We start from the raw sequence: 21,177 nt of genomic DNA, 5'->3' as shown, positions 1-21,177 counted from the left end.
CTGAAGAGGCCCCAGGAACGTTCCCAGCTTCAGACGTGGGAGCAACCCACCGGTGTGTGTTGTGCTTTGCTTTACGTTTTAACTCTCTGGGATCAGCTTTGTTGTGACGCAGCTCACCATGAGCGCATTGGAGGGGGAGCAGTGCCAGGATTTCTCTTCCAGTGAAGCTGCTGACTCAAAAAGGGGCCAGAGAGAGCAGCAAAAGCAAACAGAGAGAATTAATGCTCCCAGTTTCTTGCTCCCACACTAAGTAGCACTCACTACCACTGATAAACCAATGGATTGCAAACGGGGAGGGAAAAGAAGAAAGATGGACCTGCATTTGCGTAGCGCCTTTTGTCAGTATCTTATCAATTACAGTGTTACGGTTTGTTAATGTCAATTGCGTAGTTAAGGTTTGCTAATGTCAATTACATTGTTAAAGAGAATCAGGTGATGGGTATTAATTTTCTTTGAGCATATATAAATAGGGGACAGTTGGGACACTGGGTTGAGTGGGAGGAGAGCTGTGAGACTGAACAAGTCAATATCCTCCTCAATAAAGAAAAGCTCTGTGTCTTGGTCTGGGCTTCATCCACCAGCTTGGATCCTGTTAACACCTCTCAGCAGCTCAGGATGCCCCAAAGAACTGCACAGCCAATGGCGTGCTTTTGGAGCGTGGTCACTGTCATAATGTAGGAAACACAGCAGCCAATTTGCGCACAGTAAGATCCCACAAAACTGCAATGTGAAAATGGCCCGGGTAATCTGATTTTAGTGATGTTGGTTGAGGGATAAATATTGGCCACAGGACACCGGGGAGAACCCCTCCCCCAGCCCCCACCCCCCCTGCCAACCCTGCCCCCACCCCATCCCTCTCCCCTAACCCCACACACACCATGCTCTTCCTCCAAATTGCGGGCGTAGAATCTTTTACATCCACCTTAGAGGGCAAAAGACAGAATGGACATTTGCAGACCATGATTTGGAGAAATGGGCATTAGCGAGTGGACTAGACTGAACATGGACTGCGCGTTCGTATGAATTGATCGTCCCAGCGTGCTGCCCCATGCTGAGGTGTTAAGCCCGAATTCGCCTCTCCCACGTCCACTGCCTCTCCACATTCCCCACGAACCCAATGCCGTCTCCATGATCTGAATAGAGGCCTTTCGCAATTGCAAAGGCTGCTGGGATAGCTCAGGCTCCATTGCACCCACATGGAGCTATCAGCCGGAGGAAGACATTCATAAGCCTATGCCAGGCAGGCTGCGTGGACAAAATAAAACTCAGAGAGGCTTAGCAAGGTGTGGACTCTCCGAGGACTGACTCCAGGTTAGTGGGTTAATCCCACAGCTCAATTGACCTGTTTTATTCCAGTAGAGAGAAATTAAATGTCTTTATACTGCCAGATCTATTGTTATAGTTACAGGCAAATGCGAGATTATGGGCCCTGACAATATTCCAGGAATAGTACTGAAGACCTGTGCTCCAGAACTTGCCACGCCCCTAGCCAGGCTGTGCCAGTACAGTTAAAACACTGGCATCCACCCGGCTATGTGGAAAATTGCCCTGGTATGTCCTGTACACAAAAAGCAGGACAAATCCAACCCAGCCAATTACCACCCCATCAGTCTACTCTCCATCGTCAACAGTGCTATCAAGTGGCACTTGCTGAGCAATAACCTGCTCACTGATGCTCAGTTTGGGTTCCGCCAGGGCCACTCAGCTCCTGACCTCATGACACCTTGGTTCAAACATGGACAAAAGAGCTGAACTCCCAAGGTGAGGTGAGAGTGATTGCCCTTGACATCAAGGCAGCATTTGACCGAGTGTGGCATCAAGGAGCCCTAGCAAAACTGGAGTCAATGGGAATCAGGGGAAAACTCTCCACTGGTTGGAGTCATACCGAGCACAAAGGAAGCTGGGTCTGATTGTCTCAGTTCCAGGACATCACTGCAGGAGCTCCCCAGGGTAGTGTCCTCGGCCCAACCATCTACAGCTGCTTCATCAATGACCTTCCTTCCATCATAAGGTCAGAAATGGGGATGTTCACTGACGATTGCACAATGTTCAGCACCATTCGCGACTCCTCAGATACTGAAGCAGCCCATGTCCAAATGCAGCAAGATCTGGACAAAATCCAGCCTTGGGCTGACAAGTAGCAAATAACTTTCGTGCCACACAAGTGTCAGGCAATGACCATCTCCAACAAGAGAGAATCTAACCATCGCCCTTTGACATTCAATGGCATTACCATCACTGAATCCCCCACTATCAACATCCCAGGAGTTACCATTGATTAGAAACTGAACTGGACTAGCCATATAAATACTGTGGCTACAAGAGCAGGTCAGAGGCTGGGAATCCTGCAATGAATAACTCACTTTTTGACTCCCGGTTGTCCACTTGCCCTGGATGAGTGCAGCTCCAACAACACTCAAGAAGCTCAACACCGTCCAGGACAAAGCAGCCTTGCTTGATTGGCACCCCATCCACAAACATTCACTCCCTCCACCACTGACACACAGTAGCAGCAGTGTGTGTACCATCTACAAGATGCACTGCAGGAACTCACCAAGGCTCCTTAGACAGCACCTTCCAAACCCATGACCACTACCATCTAGAAGGACAAGGGTAGCAGATACATGGGAACACCACCACCTGGAAGTTCCCCTCCAAGCCACTCACCATCCTGACTTGCAAATATATCGGCCGTTCCTTCACTGTCACTCGGTCAAAATCCTGGAACTCCCTCCCTAACAGCACAGTGGGTGTACCTACACCACATGGACTGCAGCAGTTCAAGAAGGCAACTCACCGCCACCTTCTCAAGGGGAAATTAGGGATGGGCAATAAATGCTGGGCCCAGCCAGCGATGCCCACATCCCGTGAATGAATAAAAATAGATTCCGCATTTCTATGTTCCTATAACTCAATGTTGGAAATACTTTTTAATCTATGCTTATTTAATACCTGTCAGTTTTCTCATTTTTGAGTTAAAACCTCTTTGCAGATGAATGGTCCAATTAAACACTTCATGCTATGAAATATCCAGAAAAGCCTCTTATCTGTCAAGAATTTTGCAGAATTGTTCTGCTGCCTAGCAATTTCACCATAAGAAGCCATCCTTGCAAACTGTAAATTCACGAGATGAAGTAACAGGATAAAGCTCCCTGTACACCGTCCCCATCAAACACTCCCAGGACATACAGCACGGGGTTAGATACAGAGTAAAGCTCCCTGTACACCGTCCCCATCAAACACTCCCAGGACAGGTACAGCATGGGGTTAGATACAGCGTAAAGCTCCCTCTACACTGTCCCCATCAAACACTCCCAGGACAGGTACAGCATGGGGTTAGATACAGCGTAAAGCTCCCTCTACACTGTCCCCATCAAACACTCCCAGGACAGGTACAGCATGGGGTTAGATACAGAGTAAAGCTCCCTCTACACTGTCCCAATCAAACACTCCCAAAGCAGGTCAAGCACAGGGTTAGACACAAGAGTGAAGGCCCTTCTACAACCGATGATGAAAGGGCAGGGGAATGGGACTAGCTGTATTGCTCTTGCACAAAGCCAGCACAGACTGGAGAGGCTGAATGGCCTCCTGTGCTCGAAAGATTCTATGATTCAATGATCCTGACAATGTTTCAGCCCCATTTGCACCTGAGGAGGTCCGGGGCACAGTGAGGCTGACTGACGGCTCTTCTCTCTTACAGTTCCCCCAACAGTGAAGGTCCAGCCTCCATCGGTCCTGTTGAGGGAAGGAGATGACCTCACATTAACCTGCTCGGTCACAGGAAATCCACAGTAAGTAACCCCTCAATGTCATACAGATCTCACTTAACTGGAGGCAGTCACGCTTAAATGAGCTCTTCTTTGCTGAGAAGATTTGATAGGCTACGATTGTCATTTGCTCTATATCCTCCAGGAGTTGAATTGATAGACGTGCTGCTCTCCCTGTCTGAATGTCTTGCATCGATACTGAATAAAGAAATTTGAAGGAAGAAATTCAGTTGCTTGGAATAGGCAGAGTACAGACTGTACTCAACCAGTCCATGCTTGCAAAACCCAAATAAAATTCTACTGTTAGACGAGATCCTGTGATTGGACAGCACTTGCAGAACAATCCTGATTGCACTAATAGCTACACTAACAACCAGTTTAAGATAACCAGTCGAGCTCATAACATGGCTCATTTATACTTGCTAGAAGTGACTTATATTCATACGCAAGGACCTGTTCTCTGCAAATAAAATGAATATGTCTAAGCCCAGTGCCTTTTATTGAATTATCTGGGAGCTTGGGGAACCACTAGTTGCTTTCTCCATCGCAACGCCTGGACCAATCAAAGTTAACTTTGCAACCAATCAGCACCCTTTTCTTCTGCAGTGTAAATTGTTGTGCTTGTTTGAAATTTGGTATTCTTGTGTTTGTCCTGATGAGTGCGAGATGAAAAATTCAGCAACGTGTCCCTCTTTTCAGCAAGATTAAACTTAAGAAATTATTGCTTTTGTACCAATTGTGACTGCCCTCAGCCACTGTGTGTTAAGCGTGACTGAGAATTTATAGCACAGGAACAGGCCATTCGGCCCATCTGGTCTTCTTTTCCTTCTTAGACAGTCCCTCGGGACCGAGGATGAATTGCTTCCTGTATGGTTCAATGGGTTCTAAGATGGCTGATAAGTCCAGTCACTACCGCATGTGGGGCAGCTGGTGCTTGGTTGGGGAGGGGGGGGGGGCGGGTGCAGGGGAGTTGGGTAGATGGGCTGTTTGAAGGTTCACACGCTCTTTCTGATGCCTCGCCTTCCCCTCTGATCGTCCGGTCCCGCTGAAAGTCAGTAGGCTTTGGTTTGGTCACCCCCACACACAAGGCCGGAAAATCTCAGCCATCATCTCTCACTGCGTTTGGAGCCTACCCAAGTGAACGTTCACTGTTTTGGTCGGTCCCAAGCCTTTCTTCCCCTGTGCTCTGTGCCAGCGTTCCTGCTCCACATGAGCCTCCTCCCACCCCCTCTTCCTCCACTCCCCCATCACCCTATCCTTCTCTCCCTCTCTCCCTCATGTGTTTATCCAGCTTCCCCCTTAAATACATCGACACTATTCACCTCCACCACTCCCTGTGGGAGTGAGTTCCACATTCTCCCCCACTCTCTGGGTAAAGAGGTTTCTCCTGAATTCCCGACTGGATTTCTTGGTGGTATTTTTTGCCCCCCTCCACCCACCCCACAGTTTTGTTTGCCCCATTTTCTCCGCATTGAGCCCATCAAACTCAATCAAACGATCTACATCAATGGCTTGGAACAGGGGCCCAAGCATGTTGCATCCAAGTTTGCCGATGATGCCAAGCCAGGCGGGACAGTAAGCTGTGAGGAGGACACAAAGAGGCTGTGGAAGGATTTGGACAAAGTACGCGTTGGGCTAGAATGTGGCAGGTGGAGTAAAAATAGAATGAAAACAGAAATTTTTTTTTAACAGGAACAAGAGGAAAGCGGGTTATTTTTGAAATCGTGGAAGACTGGGACAGACTGGGATTCAGAGGGACCTGGGTATCCTTGTACACGGATCGCAGAATGTTAGCTTGAAGTTTTAGCGAGCAATTAGGAAGGCAAATGGCTTTTGTTGCAAGGGGATTGGAGTGTCGGAGTGTGCAATTATATAGGGCTTTGCTGAGCTCGCAAATGGAGTATTGTCTTCAGTTGGGTGTCCTTATCTAAGGGAGGATATACTTGCCATAGAGGGAGTGCAATGGAGGTTCACTAGAACGATTCCTGGAATGAAAGGGTTGTCCAAGGCGGTGGGATTGAGTAAACTGGACTTATATTCTCTGGTGTTTAGAAGAATAGGATTTGACCTCATCGAAATGGATAACTTTCTGACAGGGTTTGGCAGCGTCGGTGTTGAGAGGCTGTGGTCCCCCTGGCTGGAGAGTCTAGAACAAGAGAGACCGGGGGTTGGGGGAGGGTGGGGGGGGGGGGGGGGGTTGCTGCGGTGGGGGTCTAACCTGGGGATATGGAGACCGGAACTGTGCACAGTGCTCCAAGTGTGATCTAGCCAAGGGATATGCAGACCAGAACTGTGCAGAGTGCTCCAAGTATGGTCTAACCTAGGAAGCGCTGCACTTTCGGAGTGACAATACTGAGGGAGTGCTGCACTGTCGCAGGGTCAGTACTGAGGGAGTGCTGCACTGTCGGAGGGTCAGTACTGAGGGAACACTGCACCTTCGGCGGGTCAGTACTGAAGGAGTGCTGCGCTTTCGGAGTGACAATACCGAGGGAGTGCTGCATGGTCAGAAGATCAGTACTGAGGGAGTGCTGCACTGACAGAGGATCAGTACTGAGGGAGTGCTGCATTTTCGGAGGGTCAGTACTGAGGGAGTGCTGCACTGTCACAGGGTCAGTACTGAGGGAGTGCTGCACTGTCCGAGGGTCAGTACTGAGGGAGCACTGCACCTTCGGCGGGTCAGTACTGAAGGAGTGCTGCGCTTTCAGAGTGACAATACCAAGGGAGTGCTGCATTGTCAGAAGATCAGTACTGAGGGAGTGCTGCACTGTCAGAGGGTCAGTACTGAGGGAGCGCTGCACTGTCAGAGGGTCAGTGCTGAGGGAGAGCTGCACTGTCAGAGGGTCAGTACTGAGGGAGAGCTGCACTGTCAGAGTGTCAGTGCTGAGGGAGTGCTGCACTGTCAGAGGGTCAGTACTGAGGGAGCGCTGCACTGTCAGAGGGTCAGTACTGAGGGAGTGCTGCACTGTCGGGGGGTCAGTGCTGAGGGAGTGCTGCACTGTCAGAGGTAATGTTAAATGGAAGCCTATAGCTGGCCTTCCAGGCGAATATGAAAGATCCCATGGAATTTATTTGAAGTAAATCCGGTGGGAGGTCCTCCCCGGTGCCCTGGATGTTGTAGTTATCCCACAGCCGATGATCTGGTTCGTTGTCACGTGGCTGTGAGATCTTGCTGTGCTTCCGTGTACTGTGAAGTGTTCTGAGTTGAGATGGGAAGGGCGATGCACAGATCCAGGACCCTCTCCCTGCCGGAGGCGACAGAAAGTGACATGGGGTCCGAGACACCGCCCTCCCCCACCACCCAGCCCTGCAACTCGTTCCCCCCTTGGGTACAGAATGTGTGAATTCAGCCCAGCCAAATATAGACACAGATCGAGAACACGGCAGTGCGAAAGCTGCAGATGCCGACTGCCCAGGGGGCTGTGGGAGTGTCTGCGGGAAGCCAGTAAGACAGAAGTTAAAACCGAGAATGTGCCAGCAATGAATGGGTATAACATGGTGCATCGCCCAACAGATGGTGCAGTCCATCTGCAAGGGGCGTGGAGCAGGAACTGCCAACACTATCAGTGACATCTGTCTCTTGGCAATCACACCTAACCTGAACCCTGGACTGTTTGGGGAGCCTGCACTGACTAACCTCCAACTGGCGTTGACACACACGCACTGTTTCCAATGCCACCTTGTGTACAACTAATTGGGCTGGCAATTGACTTGTTATCTTCTTAATCAGATACCGTAATCTGACTGTGAGATACAGCAAACAGAGATAGAAAGACAAGCTCCCTCTACACTGTCCCCATCAAACATTCCCAGAGATAGTACAGCACGGGATTAGATACAGAGTAAAGCTCCCTCTACACTGTCCCCATCAAACACTCCCAGGACAGGTACAGCATGGGATTAGATACAGAGTAAAGCACCCTCTACACTGCCCCCAACAAACACTCCCAGGACAGGTACAGTCCGGGGTTCAATACAGAGTAAAGCTCCCTCTACACCGTCCCCATCAAACACTCCCAGAGATAGTACAGCACGGGGTTAGATACAGAGTAAAACTCCCACTACACTGTCCCCATCAAACACTCCCAGGACAGGTACTGCACGGGGTTAGATACAGAGTAAAGCTCCCTCTACACTGTCCCCATCAAACACTCCCAGGACAGGTACAGCATGGGGTTAGATACAGAGTAAAGCTCCCTCTACACCGTCCCCATCAAACACTCCCAGGACAGATACAGCACGGGGTTAGATACAGAGTAAAGCTCCCTCTACACTGTCCCCATCAAACACTCCCAGGGCAGGTACAGCACAGCGTTAGATACAGAGTAAAGCTCCCTCTACACTGTCCATCAAACATTCCCAGGACAGATACAACACGGGGTTAGAAACAGAGTAAAGATCCTTCTACACTGTCCCCATCAAAAACCTCCAAGACAGGTACAGCACGGGGTTAGATACAGGGTAAAGCTCCCTCTATACTGTCCCCCTCAAACACTCCCAGACCAGGATAGATACAGAGTTGTAGGAGCTGGAGGAGGTTCAGAGATAGGAAGGTTGTCAGGGCTGGAGGTGGTTACAGATCAAGAGGGTCGAAGGGGCTGGAGGAAGTTACAGAGATAGGGCAGGCTGTCGGGGCTGGAAGAGGTGAGAGAGATAGGGAGGGTTGTAGGGGCTGGAGGAGGTTACAGAGATAGGGAGGGTTGTCAGGGCTGGAGGAGGTTACAGAGATAGGGAAGGTTGTAGGGGCTGGAGGAGGTTACAGAGATAGGGAAGGTTGTAGGGGCTGGAGGAGGTTACAGAGATAGGGAGGGTTGTAGGGGTTGGAGGAGGTTACAGAGATAGGGAGGGTTGCAGGGGCTGGAGGAGGTTACAGAGATAGGGAGGGTTGTAGGGACTGGAAATAGGGAGGGTTGTAGGGCCTGGAGGAGGTTACAGAGATAGGGAGGGTTGTAGGAGCTGGAGGAGGTTACAGAGATAGGGAGAGTTGTAGGGGCTGGAGGAGGTTACAGAGATAGGGAATGTTGTAGGGGCTGGAGGAGGTTCAGAGATAGGAAGGTTGTCAGGGCTGGAGGTGGTTACAGACCAAGAGCGTCGAAGGGGCTGGAGGAAGTTACAGAGATAGGGCAGGCTGTCGGGGCTGGAAGAGGTGAGAGAGATAGGGAGGGTTGTAGGGGCTGGAGGAGGTTACAGAGATAGGGAGGGTTGACAGGGCTGGAGGAGGTTACAGAGATAGGGAAGGTTGTAGGAGCTGGAGGAGGTTATAGAGATAGGGAAGGTTGTAGGGACTGGAGGAGGTTACAGAGATAGGGAGGGTTGTAGGGGTTGGAGGAGGTTACAGAGATAGGGAGGGTTGCAGGGGCTGGAGGAGGTTACAGAGATAGGGAGGGTTGTAGGGACTGGAGATAGGGAGGGTTGTAGGGCCTGGAGGAGGTTACAGAGATAGGGAGGGTTGTAGGAGCTGGAGGAGGTTACAGAGATAGGGAGAGTTGTAGGGGCTGGAGGAGGTTACAGAGATAGGGAGAGTTGTAGGGGCTGGAGGAGGTTACAGAGATAGGGAGGGTTGTAGGGGCTGGAGGAAGTTACAGAGATAGGGAGGGTTGTAGAGGTTGGAGGAATTTACAGAGATAGGGAGGGTTGCAGGGGCTGGAGGAGGTTACAGAGATAGGGAGGGTTGTAGGGGCTGAAGGAGGTTACAGAGATAGGGAAGGCTGTAGGGGCTGGAGGAGGTTACAGAGATAGGGAGGGCTGAGGTGGCCCTAGAGAAATTAGCAAAGAGAAATGAGAATGTTAAAATGGAGCCGTTGCTCAGCTGGGAGTCAGTGCAGGTCAGCGGGCGATGGGGCGAGTGTAATGTGTGAACAGGATTAAACTAAGGTTGGGTAGTGAAGGTTTTTTTTTTACCAATTGGGATTATCGCTGAGGTTTAATGAGGTCGTGTGGCTCTCTCATTTATTACTGCTGCATATGCAACTGCCTGAGTTGTTGGAACAGTGATCTGATTTACAGAATGGAATCTGGAGCACAACAAGGTTACATTTCATGAATATTAAACCATTTCTCTCAATCGCCCGCGTTTGCCAAAACACTTGATTTGCCCACCAAGATGTACATGCAAATTAAGAGTGATTTTTTTTCAAATTTTCCTCAATTTATCAACATTTATTTTCCCTCCCACTCTGCAGTCCAATCCCCCAACAACACCAATTTGTATTTATATAGCACCTTTAATGGAAGACAGAGATAGGGAGGGTTGGAGGAGGTTACAGAGATAGGGAGGGTTGTTGGGGTTGGAGGAGGTTACAGAGATAGGGAGGGTTGTAGGGGCTGAAGGAGGTTACAGAGATGGGGAGGGTTGTAGGGGCTGGAGGAGGATATGGAGATAGGGAGGGTTGTAGGGTCTGGAGGAGGGTGTGGAGATAGGGAGGGTTGTAGGGTCTGGAGGAGGGTATGGAGATAGGATAAATACTTGAAGGGGAAACATTTGCAGGGTTACAGGGAATGAGCAGGGGGGAGAGAGTGGGATTAATTGGATACATGTTTCAAAGAGCTAGCATAGACACAAGGGGCCGAATGACTTCATTCTATGCTGTATCAGTCTATGTCCTTCAGTATTCTCATAATCAATCTGCATTTTACACTCCTGTGTGACTCGAGGGGATTTCACACAGCCCAGTTACAGTTTCTCTAATTTCTGTCTCTGCATGTTTAGGTGGGCAGGTTGGGGATGGTCCCTGGTCTTCCATAACAAAGACATGCATTTATATAGCACCTCTCACAGCCTCAGGATTTTCCAAAACACTTCACAGCCAGTCGAGGACTTCTTTTGAAGTGTCGTCTCTGTGGAAATAGAGGAAATGCAGGACTCCATTTGTGGACACCAAGCTCTCTCACTCAGCAGTGTGCTCATCACCCACTTAATCTGTCTTAGTGACGCTCGACATAGACACCGGAGAGAGTCCCCTGCTCTTCAGGCAAAAAGTGGGATCTTCTCAGTGCATGTGAGAGGGCAGGTGGGGGCCTCACTTCAATGTCTCACCCTTCAGACTGCAGAACTGACAGTGCAGCACTCCCTCAGTACTGACCCTCCGACAGTGCAGAACTCCCTCAGTAATGACCCTCTGATAGTGTAGCACTCCCTCAGTACTGACCCTCCGACAGTGCAGCACTCCCTCAGTGCAGCACTCCCTCAGTACTGACCCTCCGACAGTGCAGCGCTCCCTCAGTACTGACCCTTCGACAGTGCAGCACTCCCTCAGTACTGACCCTTTGACAGTGCAGCATTCCCTCAGTACTGACCCTTCGACAGTGCAGCACTCCCTCAGTACTGACCCTTTGACAGTGCAGCGCTCCCTCAGCCCTGCAAACCTTGTGAATGAAATCGTGACTGTTTGGTGAGTACAAGCTAATCTATCACAGGAGGCTCGGTCTCTTGTAACAGTGAGAGAGCGCTGAATGGGCAAATGCTGTTCTGTTGATAATAAGGTGTGTTTCCAACATCGAGTCATTTATAAAACTCCTGTTGCGTACAAGCTAATCCTTTCCTGTAACGATCTGTTACTCACCATGTGTCATCAGGTCTGTGCTCTGAATATCAAACATCGTTCTCTTCTCAAGTTCCAAAGACAAACCAATCCCCCATCAGCTTTCTGCGGGCTTCAGGAAAATGGCTCGCGTATGATTCTGACACTCAACCCCGAATGAGGCCGGTGTACCGGGCAATAACCCCATCCCTCAGCCCCCTCCCAGTCCTCTTCAACCTTCTTGTTCACAGCCTGACAATGTCTCCATTTTACAATTCCACCCGTGTTTTCAATCCCTCCTCACCACCATACACCCTCCCTATCTCTGTAACCTCCTCCAGCCTCTACAACACTCCCTATCTCTGTAACCTCATCCAGCCCCTACAACCCTCCCTATCTCTGTAACCTCCTCCAGCCCCTACAACCCTCCCCATCTCTGTAACCTCCTCCAGCCCCTACAACCCTCCCTATCTCTGTAACCTCCTCCAGCCCCTACAACCTTCTCTATCTCTGTAACCTCCTCCAGCCTCTACAACACTCCCTATCTCTGTAACCTCCTCCAGTCCCTACAACCCTCCCTATCTCTGTAAACTCCTCCAGCCCCTACAACCCTCCCTATCTCTGTAACCTCCTCCAGCCCCTACAACCCTCCCTATCTCTGTAACCTCCTCCAGCCCCTACAACCCTCCCTATCTCTGTAACCTCCTCCAGCCCCTACAACCCTCCCCATCTCTGTAACCTCCTCCAGCCCCTACAACCCTCCCTATCTCTGTAACCTCCTCCAGCCCCTACAACCCACCGAGATCTCTGCGCTCCTCCAATTCCGGCCTCTTGACCATCCGCCGATTCCCATCGCTCCACCATTGGCGGCCGTGCCTTCAGCTGCCTGGGGGGGGCCCCGAGCTCTGGAATTCCCTCCCTAAACCTCTCCACCTCCCTCTCTCTCTCTCTCTCTCTCTCTCTCTTTCTCTCTTTCTCTCTTTCTCTCTCTCTCTTTCCTCCTTTAAGATGCTCCTTAAAAACCGACCTCTTTGCCCCAGCTTTTGGTCGCCTAGTATCTCCTTAAACAGCTCGGGATCGATTGCTGCCCCGTTAAGCCCCTTGGGTTTGTCTGGCAGCCTTCCCCACCCATGAATGCCCTGTCCTCAGCGTTGCCTCTCAGCCCATGAGCTGGGCCTATGAGCAGGACCTATCTCGGTCGCGCACTCTCTCAAGCTGTCTGTACTGACGGTGAGACTTGGGCAAGGATTGCCGAAGCGAGTTGAGCCTTGGGCTGGCTTCAAACCTTACCCCCCCGCCCCCGGTCTGTTTGGCATCTCGGCCCTCACCAGACTGCGCCAGTCACAACCGGAGCTGGGCCCAATCGGCAGCCAAGAACCCCTGGCACTCGCTTCCGAAAGCGAGGCTCCCAGTGGGGAGCTGGAGAAGTTATGGGCGCGGTCCCTCCCTCCCTCTCTCTGTCTCTCTCTCTCTCTCTCTCTGTCTCTGTCTCTCGCCGCGGTCAAAGGAAGCACTCTTGAGTTCGTTCCAGAGCCGAGACCCCCGAGGGGCAGCTCGACCGGGACCGCTGCACCTTCGGAACCGGGTAACGGGAACGGCGCAAGCGAGCCCGCGCGTCAGAGAGCAAACGTGAGGAGAGACCATGGCGAGGCAGCGCCCCCTCCCCCCCACCCCCCCTGGTCTGAACCCTCAAACCCCTGCCCTGCCCTGTCCTGTCCTGTCTGCAGCAGAGCCTTCTGGCCACAGGTCACACCCCCCACGTCCCCACGAGAGCCCTCGATAGACAACCGGGAGCAAGGTCGAGGAGCGAGTCGGGTGTTATGTGAGCGCGTTGGGGTGGGGGTGGGGGTGGGGGTGGGACGGGCGCAGTGGGGCACAGGCAGGCAAGTGGGGTCGAGGCCCCAGTCAGATCAGGGCTGGAGAGGGGCCGAACGGCCTCCTGCTGCTTGCCCCGGGTGGCTGAAGGCGTCCGATTGGGTGCCCGGGCGAGATCCCACGGCATTCCGGAATCAGGAACCATCCTGCCGGGCTGGGCAACCTCCTGCCCTGAAGCCGGGGGACTGAGCCAAGCTGGGCCGGAGTCACGCGGAGTGGATTTACTGGGGATCCGTCAAAAAGCTGAGTTTGTTCGCTGGCGCTGTGGATCCCCTTGATGTGGGGGGGGGGTGGGGGTGGTGTTGGGGGGCAGCAGCAGCTGCTTCTGAGAGCACCGAAGAGGGTGGTGGGGGGGGCGGTGAATGAATGAGCGGCGAGGGATTAGCCCAGGGCTGCCTCAGTAAATGGGACATGTGCTTATGTCGGAGACGTTTAGTGTGATGTTCACCCCACCTTCACTTAGTGACCCCCACCCCCAACACCCCAGCTCCCTCCTCTAGCACCCCCCCCCCTGAAGTGGGATGTTAAACAGGAGCAGTTCTCAAGTGCAGCCGTCACTCTTCTGAAACTACATTCCGAATGCAGCCGTGTGTGACTGGCTTGCTTCAGCTCCCCGTGAGGCCAGAATTAAGTCGCAGCCACACATGAGTCAAGAGCACGGGCATCTGGGATTGATCTTCCCAGCCTTTCAGTGCTCTGTTCCGTTTGGCTGGGGTTGGGGTGGGAGGGGCATAAGTCAGGCTGCAACGCGAGATTCAAAGAAAGGTCGGTTCAGAGAGAGGCGGCATGCACCGTGCGCGGGGCAGGGAATTTCTCGCGTCCCTGAATTCGGGCTCGGCCAAGCTGGAGGTGACCTTGGGGCTTCCATTTAAAAACGCGGAGTCTAAATGTAAACGCGCCAGCAGCAGCTCTCCCAGCCTCCCCGTTTTCCAAAACCGTTGACTCAGGCGGAGGCACATGTTCTTCCGAGTAGCACATCCGCGGGCATCAAAGCTGCTTCTCCGTCACGTTCAACGTTGTTTAAGAAAACCACCTGCATTTTTCTAGCGCCTTTCGCCGCCTCGGGAAGCCAATGAGAGTGAGCCTTTTGAAGCGCGCTGACTGCTGTGAAGGCAGAAGGCGCCATTTTGCGCACAGCAAGCTCCCACAAGCAGCAAAACACTCATCTGTTTTTGACTTGTGGGTTGAGGGAGGAATGTTGGTCACAGGACAGCGGGGAGAAACTCCACCCCCCCCCCCCCCCCCCCCCCCCCCCGCCCCCCCACACCAAGCGCTTCTCCCAGTCGCAGCTGTGATATTGTTTTCTGACCCTCTGACGGTACAGCACTCCCTCAGTACTGACCCTCCGACAGTGCAGCACTCCCTCAGTACTGACCATCCAACAGTGCAGCACTCCCTCAGTACTGACCCTCCGACAGTGCAGCACTCCCTCAGTACTGACCCTCCGACAGTGCAGCACTCCCTCAGTACTGACCATCCAACAGTGCAGCACTCCCTCAGTACTGACCCTCCGACAGTGCAGCACTCCCTCAGCACTGACCATCCGACAGTGCAGCACTCCCTCAGTACTGACCCTCCGACAGTGCAGCACTCCCTCAGTACTGACCCTCCGACAGTGCTGCACTCCCTCAGTACTGACCCTCCGACAGTGCAACACTCCTTCAGTACTGACCCTTTGACAGTGCAGCACTCCCTCAGTACTGACCCTCTGACAGTGCAACACTCCCTCAGTACTGACCCTCCGACAGTGCTGCACTCCCTCAGTACTGACCCTCCGACAGTGCAGCACTCCCTCAGTACTGACCCTCTGACAGTGCAGCACTCCCTCAGTACTGACCCTCTGACAGTGCAGCACCCCCTCAGTACTGACCCTCTGACAGTGCAGCGCTCCCTCAGTACTGACCCTCTGACAGTGCAGCACTCCCTCAGTACTGACCCTCTGACAGTGCAGCACTCCCTCAGTACTGACCCTCTGACAGTGCAGCACTCCCTCAGTACTGACCCTCTGACAGTGCAGCGCTCCCTCAGTACTGACCCTCTGACAGTGCAGCACTTCCTCAGTACTGACCCTCTGACAGTGCTGCACTCCTGCAGTACTGCACTTGGAGTATTGGCCTGGATGATGAGTTCATGTGTGCAGACTGGGATTCGAACCCATGACCTTCTCCCTGGGAGGGAGGAATGCTACCCACCGAGCCCGACGTTGAATGTTCCTCGGAGAATGCTTCTTGTTCTGGCACTCAGCCTGCTCTTGTTGTGGGAAGTGCTCGCCACCCTCTTTCTGTCAGGCGTTTTGAATCATTCCCTCCCTCCTCCCCCTGCTCACATCTGTCCCCCAGAATCCCAGAGTTAATTTGTGTGAGCAGAAACAAGGGGAAATAGCTGCCACTCTGGGCATATTATCTGTCCCTCAGTGGGCTGGTCTCTCACCTCCTCCGCCTGATGGTTATCGGTTCGAGTCCCACTCTCAAACCCCGAGCTCAGCCTCGAGGTTGGCAATAAAGCCCTGAGGGAATCTTACGTTGCCGGATTGAACAATCCCACGGCCGCTGTGTGGAATAAGAATGGTTGGGGGTGGGGGGGTGCGGGGGGTGGGGAGGGAGTTCTCCCTAGTGTCCCGGCGCCAATATTTATCCCTCAACCGATATCACTAAAAAAAAACCGGATGATCTGGGCCATTATCGCATTGCTGCTTGTGGGATCTTGCCGTGCGCCTATTCACCACAGTGACCGCACTTCAGAAGTCCTTCATTGGCGGTGAAGCGGCTTTGGGACATCCTGTGGTGGGGAAAGGCGCTAGAGAAATGCACGTCCCCTTATAAATGTCTGAAAATGCGGAACACAGCTGCAAGTGGCTTTGATGCCGGCGGAGGAGGAGGTGGGGGAGGTCTGGTGGATTATTGAGTAATATCTGGCTGGTCATTTGCTGCTGAGTTAAGGAATATTGATTGGCATGTCCTGGGTTCATCGTTATATTACCAACAACCTGCCTTTATATAGCGCCTCTAACATCGTCAGACATCCCAAGGTGCTTCACAGGAACACAAATCGGCCAGAAATTTGACCCCGAGCACTCAAGGGGATATGAGGAAACGGCGACCAAAAGCTGTGTCGAAGAGAGAGAAAGAGAGAGGGAGGTGGAGAGGTTTAGGGAGAGAATCCCAGAGCTTAGGGCCCCAGGCAGCTGAAGGCACGGCCGCCAATGGTGGAGCGATGGGAATCGGGAGATGGTCAAGAGGCCGGAATTGGAGGAGCGCAGAGATCTCAGAGGGTTGTAGGGGCTGGGGGAGGTTACAGAGATAGGGAGGGTTGTAGGGGCTGGAGGAGGTTACAGAGATAGGGAAGTTTGTAGGGGCTGGAGGAGGTTACAGAGATAGGAAGGGTTGTAGGGGCTGCAGGAGGTTACAGAGATAGGGAGGGTAGTAGGGGCTGGAGGAGGTTACAGAGATAGGGAGGGTTGCAGGGGCTGGTGGAGGTTACAGAGATTGGGAGGGTTGTCGGAGCTGGAGGAGGTTACAGAAATAGGGAGGGTTGTAGGGGATGGAGGAGGTTACAGAGATAGGAAGGGTTGTCGGAGCTGGAGGAGGTTACAGAGATAGGGAGGGTTGTAGGGGCTGGAGGAGGTTACAGAGATAGGGAGGGTTGCAGGGGCTGGTGGAGGTTACAGAGATTGGGAGGGTTGTCGGAGCTGGAGGAGGTTACAGAAATAGGGAGGGTTGTAGGGGCTGGAGGTGATTACAGAGATAGGAAGGGTTGTCGGAGCTGGAGGAGGTTACAGAGATAGGGAGGGTTGTAGGGGCTGGAGGAGGTTACAGAGATAGGAAGGGTTGTAGGGGCTGGAGGAGGTTACAGAGATAGGGAGTGTTGTAGGGGCTGGAGGAGGTTACAGAGATAGGAAAGGTTGTAGGGGCTGGAGGAGGTTACAGAGATAGGAAGGGTTGTCGGAGCTGGAGGAGGTTACAGAGATAGGGAGTGTTGTAGGGGCTGGAGGAGGTTACAGAGATAGGGAGGGTTGTAGGGGCTGGAGGAGGTTACAGAGATAGGAAGGGTTGTAGGGGCTGGAGGAGGTTACAGAGATAGGGAGTGTTGTAGGGGCTGGAGGAGGTTACAGAGTTGGGAGGGTTGTTGGGGCTGGAGGAGGTTACAGAGATGGGAGGGGGATAGGGGGCTGGAGGAGGTTACACAGATAGGGAGGAGGGGGTGTGGTTGAGGAGACCATAGAGGGATTTGAACTCAATGATGAGAAAGATAACGAAAGAAAAGCGTCATTGACCTCCCCGAACCCCCTCCTCATCATCCAAAATCTACTGCTTTATCATTCCCTGTCATCCATTAATCTTCCTGCAGCTATTTCTAGCGTGTTACCCTTTATGTTATCACCGCCAGTAATTCATCAACTGTGTAGAATCTTCGTTTAATCCATTATTCAAGAAAGTAATCCTGTTATCTATTATCTTCAATAGAATCATAGTTGTGTAATGAGAAAACTCCTTTAAGTAACACATTGACAAGAGAGTGAACAATACCTCAATTTCACAATCCACGTATACTCTTATCACTCTATCTCAGGTGCGTTAGTTGGGACTCTGTGTCCATTCCCTTTCTCTATGCAGATGTCCCAATTGGAGCCCAATATTTGCTGATTAATGCCCTCGCTACCTTCTCACAGTGAAGCAGCGAGACTTGGACAACATTCCGGTTTGTGCTGATAAGCGGCGAGATACATTCGTGAGCCAGTGACCGACTGTCTCCGGCGAGACGGAATCCAAGCACCTCTCCTCGATGTTCAACAGCATTCCCCTTGCTGAATCCCCCCACCCTCCCTCCCCTCTTCTCGGACCCCACGCCGGGGGATTGCAGTGCCTCCCCTCTTTGCCCTTCGATCCGGGTATCACCACCCGAGTGGCACCAACGAGGGAAAGGGAAGGCTCAGCGTTTCCCTCGCGTCTTTCACCGCCTCAGGACGCCCCCAAAGTGCCACACGGCCAACGGAATGCTCGTTTGAAGCTCGGCCACTGTTGCATTGTGGGAAACGCGGCAGCCAATCCGCGCACAGCAAGATCCCACAAACCGCAGTGCGATGTTCGCCCAGATCATCTGGGGTTTTTTCCTCCCCAGTAATATTGGTTGTTAGGGTTAATATAAAAATAATAAGGGGCTGTAACCTCCGACGAGCGTGGCCCACAGGTCAGATGTCCGGTTGGCGGGGGGAGGGTCAGCAGTCCGTGGGTGTGGGGGGGGGGGGGGGGGGGGGGGCTCTGGGGTGCAGGGTGATTGGGGGTCATGTGGGGTGGGCGGGAGGGTTGGGAGGGGGTCCGAGTTTGGACAGAGGGGTCCGGAGGGTGTCATTGGGTGGGGTGGGGGTTGGAGGTCTAGGGTGCTCGTGGGGGTGAGTCCAAGGTCCTGTAGGGCTGTCAGAGGCCCGGGAGATTCGTGGGGGAGGGGAGGGAGCGGTTGTGTGGGAATCGGAGGTCCGGGAGGGATTGGAGGTCTGGGGAGATTCGTGTGGGGGGTCTGCTGTCGGTGGGGTGGTCAGAGCTCCAGGGGGTGTCAGAGTTTCAGGGAAGTTGTGGGTTAGGGGGTCGGAGGTCAGTGGGGTGGGGGGGGTGGTCGGAAGTCTGCAGGGATTGTGGGGGGGAGGGGGTCGGAGGTCAGCCGAATGTCCAGGGTGTTGGGAGTGATGGGAGGGTCAGAAGTCCATGGGGAGTGGGGCGGTGGGGGGATATGTGGGGCGTGTCGGAGATCAGCGGGGGTGGGGGCTTTGGAGGTCGGGGGTCAGAGGTCTGGTGGGTGGGTCAGAGGTCAGGGGTGGGGGATTGGATGTCAGGTGTGGGGGGATGTCGGAGGTCAGAGGGGGTTGCGGTGGGGGGACAGCAGTTGAGGGGTTGGTGGCAGCTCTTCCTGGGTAACTATTGGTATAACCCTGGCGGATTTAACAGGCATTTTTGGATAGTTCCCAGCGCAGCGCCATTGTCCAGAGGAAGGGCGCACTTCTGGGCTATTGCCATGCAAACCCTCACCTGGGAACTTGCCAGATGGATTCCCCAGCGCATCTTTGGGGTACCCCAAAACCCGACACTGGGGGGCTCGGCAATTACGGGCCGCTGGTGGTGGGGTTGCTACAACTGCGATTAAATTTATTCCAGGGGGTTTCGTCACATGACTTTGCCCCCAAGCTCCACCATTGGTCGGCCAACACAACCAACCTTGTGATGTCCTCGGCCCCTACACCAACTGGAAAACAGTAAGACTCATTAGCCAATTGGATGACGCTTGCCTCTCCGCCAAACAGCCTAGATTTCCCCGCTTTTCAATATTTTTATATCTGGTAGCGGGGAAAAGTTCAAAGGAAATCTTTTAAAACCCCGATCGTTTTTAACCTCCCGATAGCCCTTCTCCAGGATGGTACAACGCTGAGTGCTGGAGATTGATCTTCAGTTGCTGGAGACTCTAAGCCGATCCCGGAGGGTGGCGACGCTAGCTGGTTGAGGGGTAAATATTGGGCCCAGGACACCGTGCAGAACACTCCCCGCCCCCCTACCCCACCCCTACCCCCACCCCTCCTCCACTCCCCCCCCCCACCCCACCCCACCCCCACCCACTGCTCTTCTTCCAAATAGCGGCCGGGGGATCTTTTACGTGGATAGGTTTTGGGTGGAATCGGGGATGTTGGCGACTAGGTGAGAGAAGGTGCGTGTATCTGGTTTCCAACGTCCCATCCAGGCCAAGATCCATGTGAAAGCATAATGTTTAACCTTCATAAAACCACTGGATTAGGCCTCAGCTGGAGTGTGTCCAATTCTGGGCACCGCACACTTCCAGAAAGATGTCGAGGCCTTGGGGGGAGATTTACTGGCAGGAGGGGACGGTTTTGAGGAGATGGATGGGATGGAGGGGAGGGACAGGAGAGGATGGGGAGGGGTGAAAGGTTAGGGGATGGGGTAGAGGAAGGGTTTGGGTCCCCAGGGATGAGGGAATTCAGTTCGTGTGGAGGGGCCGGAGAAGCTGAGATTGTTCTCCTTGGAGCAGAGCAGGTTAAGGGGGAGATTGAATCGAGGCATTCAAAATCATGAGGGTTTTTTTTTAATTCGTTCATGAGATGTGGTCATCAGAGCATTTATTACCCATCCCATGTGAACCACATGGGTCTGGAGTCACATGTAGGCTAAGGACAACAGATTTCCTCCCTTAAAGGGGCATTTAGTGAACCAGATGGGTTTTTAACCACAATCGACAATGGCTCCATGGTCATTGTTAGACTTTTAATTCGAGATTTTTATCGAATTCACATTCCACTGTCTGCCATGACAGGATTCGAACCCGGGTCCCCAGAGCGTTCCCCTGGGCCTCTGGATGACGAGTCCAGCTTCAATACCACAATGCCATCGCCTCCTTTTTGTTAGCGTCAATAAGGAGAAACTGTTTCCAGCGGCAGGAGGGTCGGTAACCAGAGGGGACACAGATTGAAGAGAATCGGGAAAAGAACCAGAGCGGGGAGATGAGGAGAATTTTATTTTGACACAGCGAGTTGTTGTGATCTGGAAGGTGCTGCCTGAAAGGGCGGTGGAAGCAGATTCAATAGGAACTTTCAAAAGGGGGGAATTGGGTCAATACCTGAAGGGGGAGAATTAGCAGGGCCATGGGGGAAAGAGCAGGGAGAGAGTGGGGACTAATTGGATAGATCTTTCAAAGAGCCAGCACAGGCCCGATGGGCCGAATGGCCTCTCCCTGTACTGGGTTGAGTCTCCGATCCTACTCGTTGAGACAAACCACTACTCATCTCACTCTCCCCTCTCTCTCCCCCAGACCTGCCGACGTCATGTGGAGCCGGCTGAACGATTCACTGCCGAGCCGGGCTAAGCTAAGTGGGAACCTGCTCACCATCACCGCGCTGACCACGGTGGACAACGGCACGTACGTCTGCGAGGCTGAGAACGAGCTCGGGAGGACAGCCGATGAGTACGTCCTTGTGGTGTACGGTGAGTGGTCAGTGCGGGGGAGGGGCCGGGGGAGGGGGA

General features: G+C 53.0%; 1 protein-coding gene across 3 annotated transcripts in view; it reads left to right on the top strand.

Annotated features, from left to right (window-relative positions):
* cadm4 (cell adhesion molecule 4) overlaps positions 1-21,177 on the top strand; it is a 366,170-nt gene that overhangs the window by 323,499 nt on the left and 21,494 nt on the right. For all 3 annotated transcript variants that reach the window (XM_041176801.1, XM_041176799.1, XM_041176800.1), the window contains 2 exons: positions 3,701-3,791; positions 20,966-21,138. In XM_041176801.1, coding sequence (XP_041032735.1) covers positions 3,701-3,791; positions 20,966-21,138 — 264 coding nt within the window. The remainder of the gene's footprint in view (positions 1-3,700; positions 3,792-20,965; positions 21,139-21,177) is intronic.

The sequence above is a fragment of the Carcharodon carcharias genome, chromosome 29 (genome assembly GCF_017639515.1).
Source record: "Carcharodon carcharias isolate sCarCar2 chromosome 29, sCarCar2.pri, whole genome shotgun sequence".
NCBI lineage: Eukaryota > Metazoa > Chordata > Chondrichthyes > Lamniformes > Lamnidae > Carcharodon > Carcharodon carcharias.
This window is presented reverse-complemented; position numbering and strand designations above follow the sequence as displayed.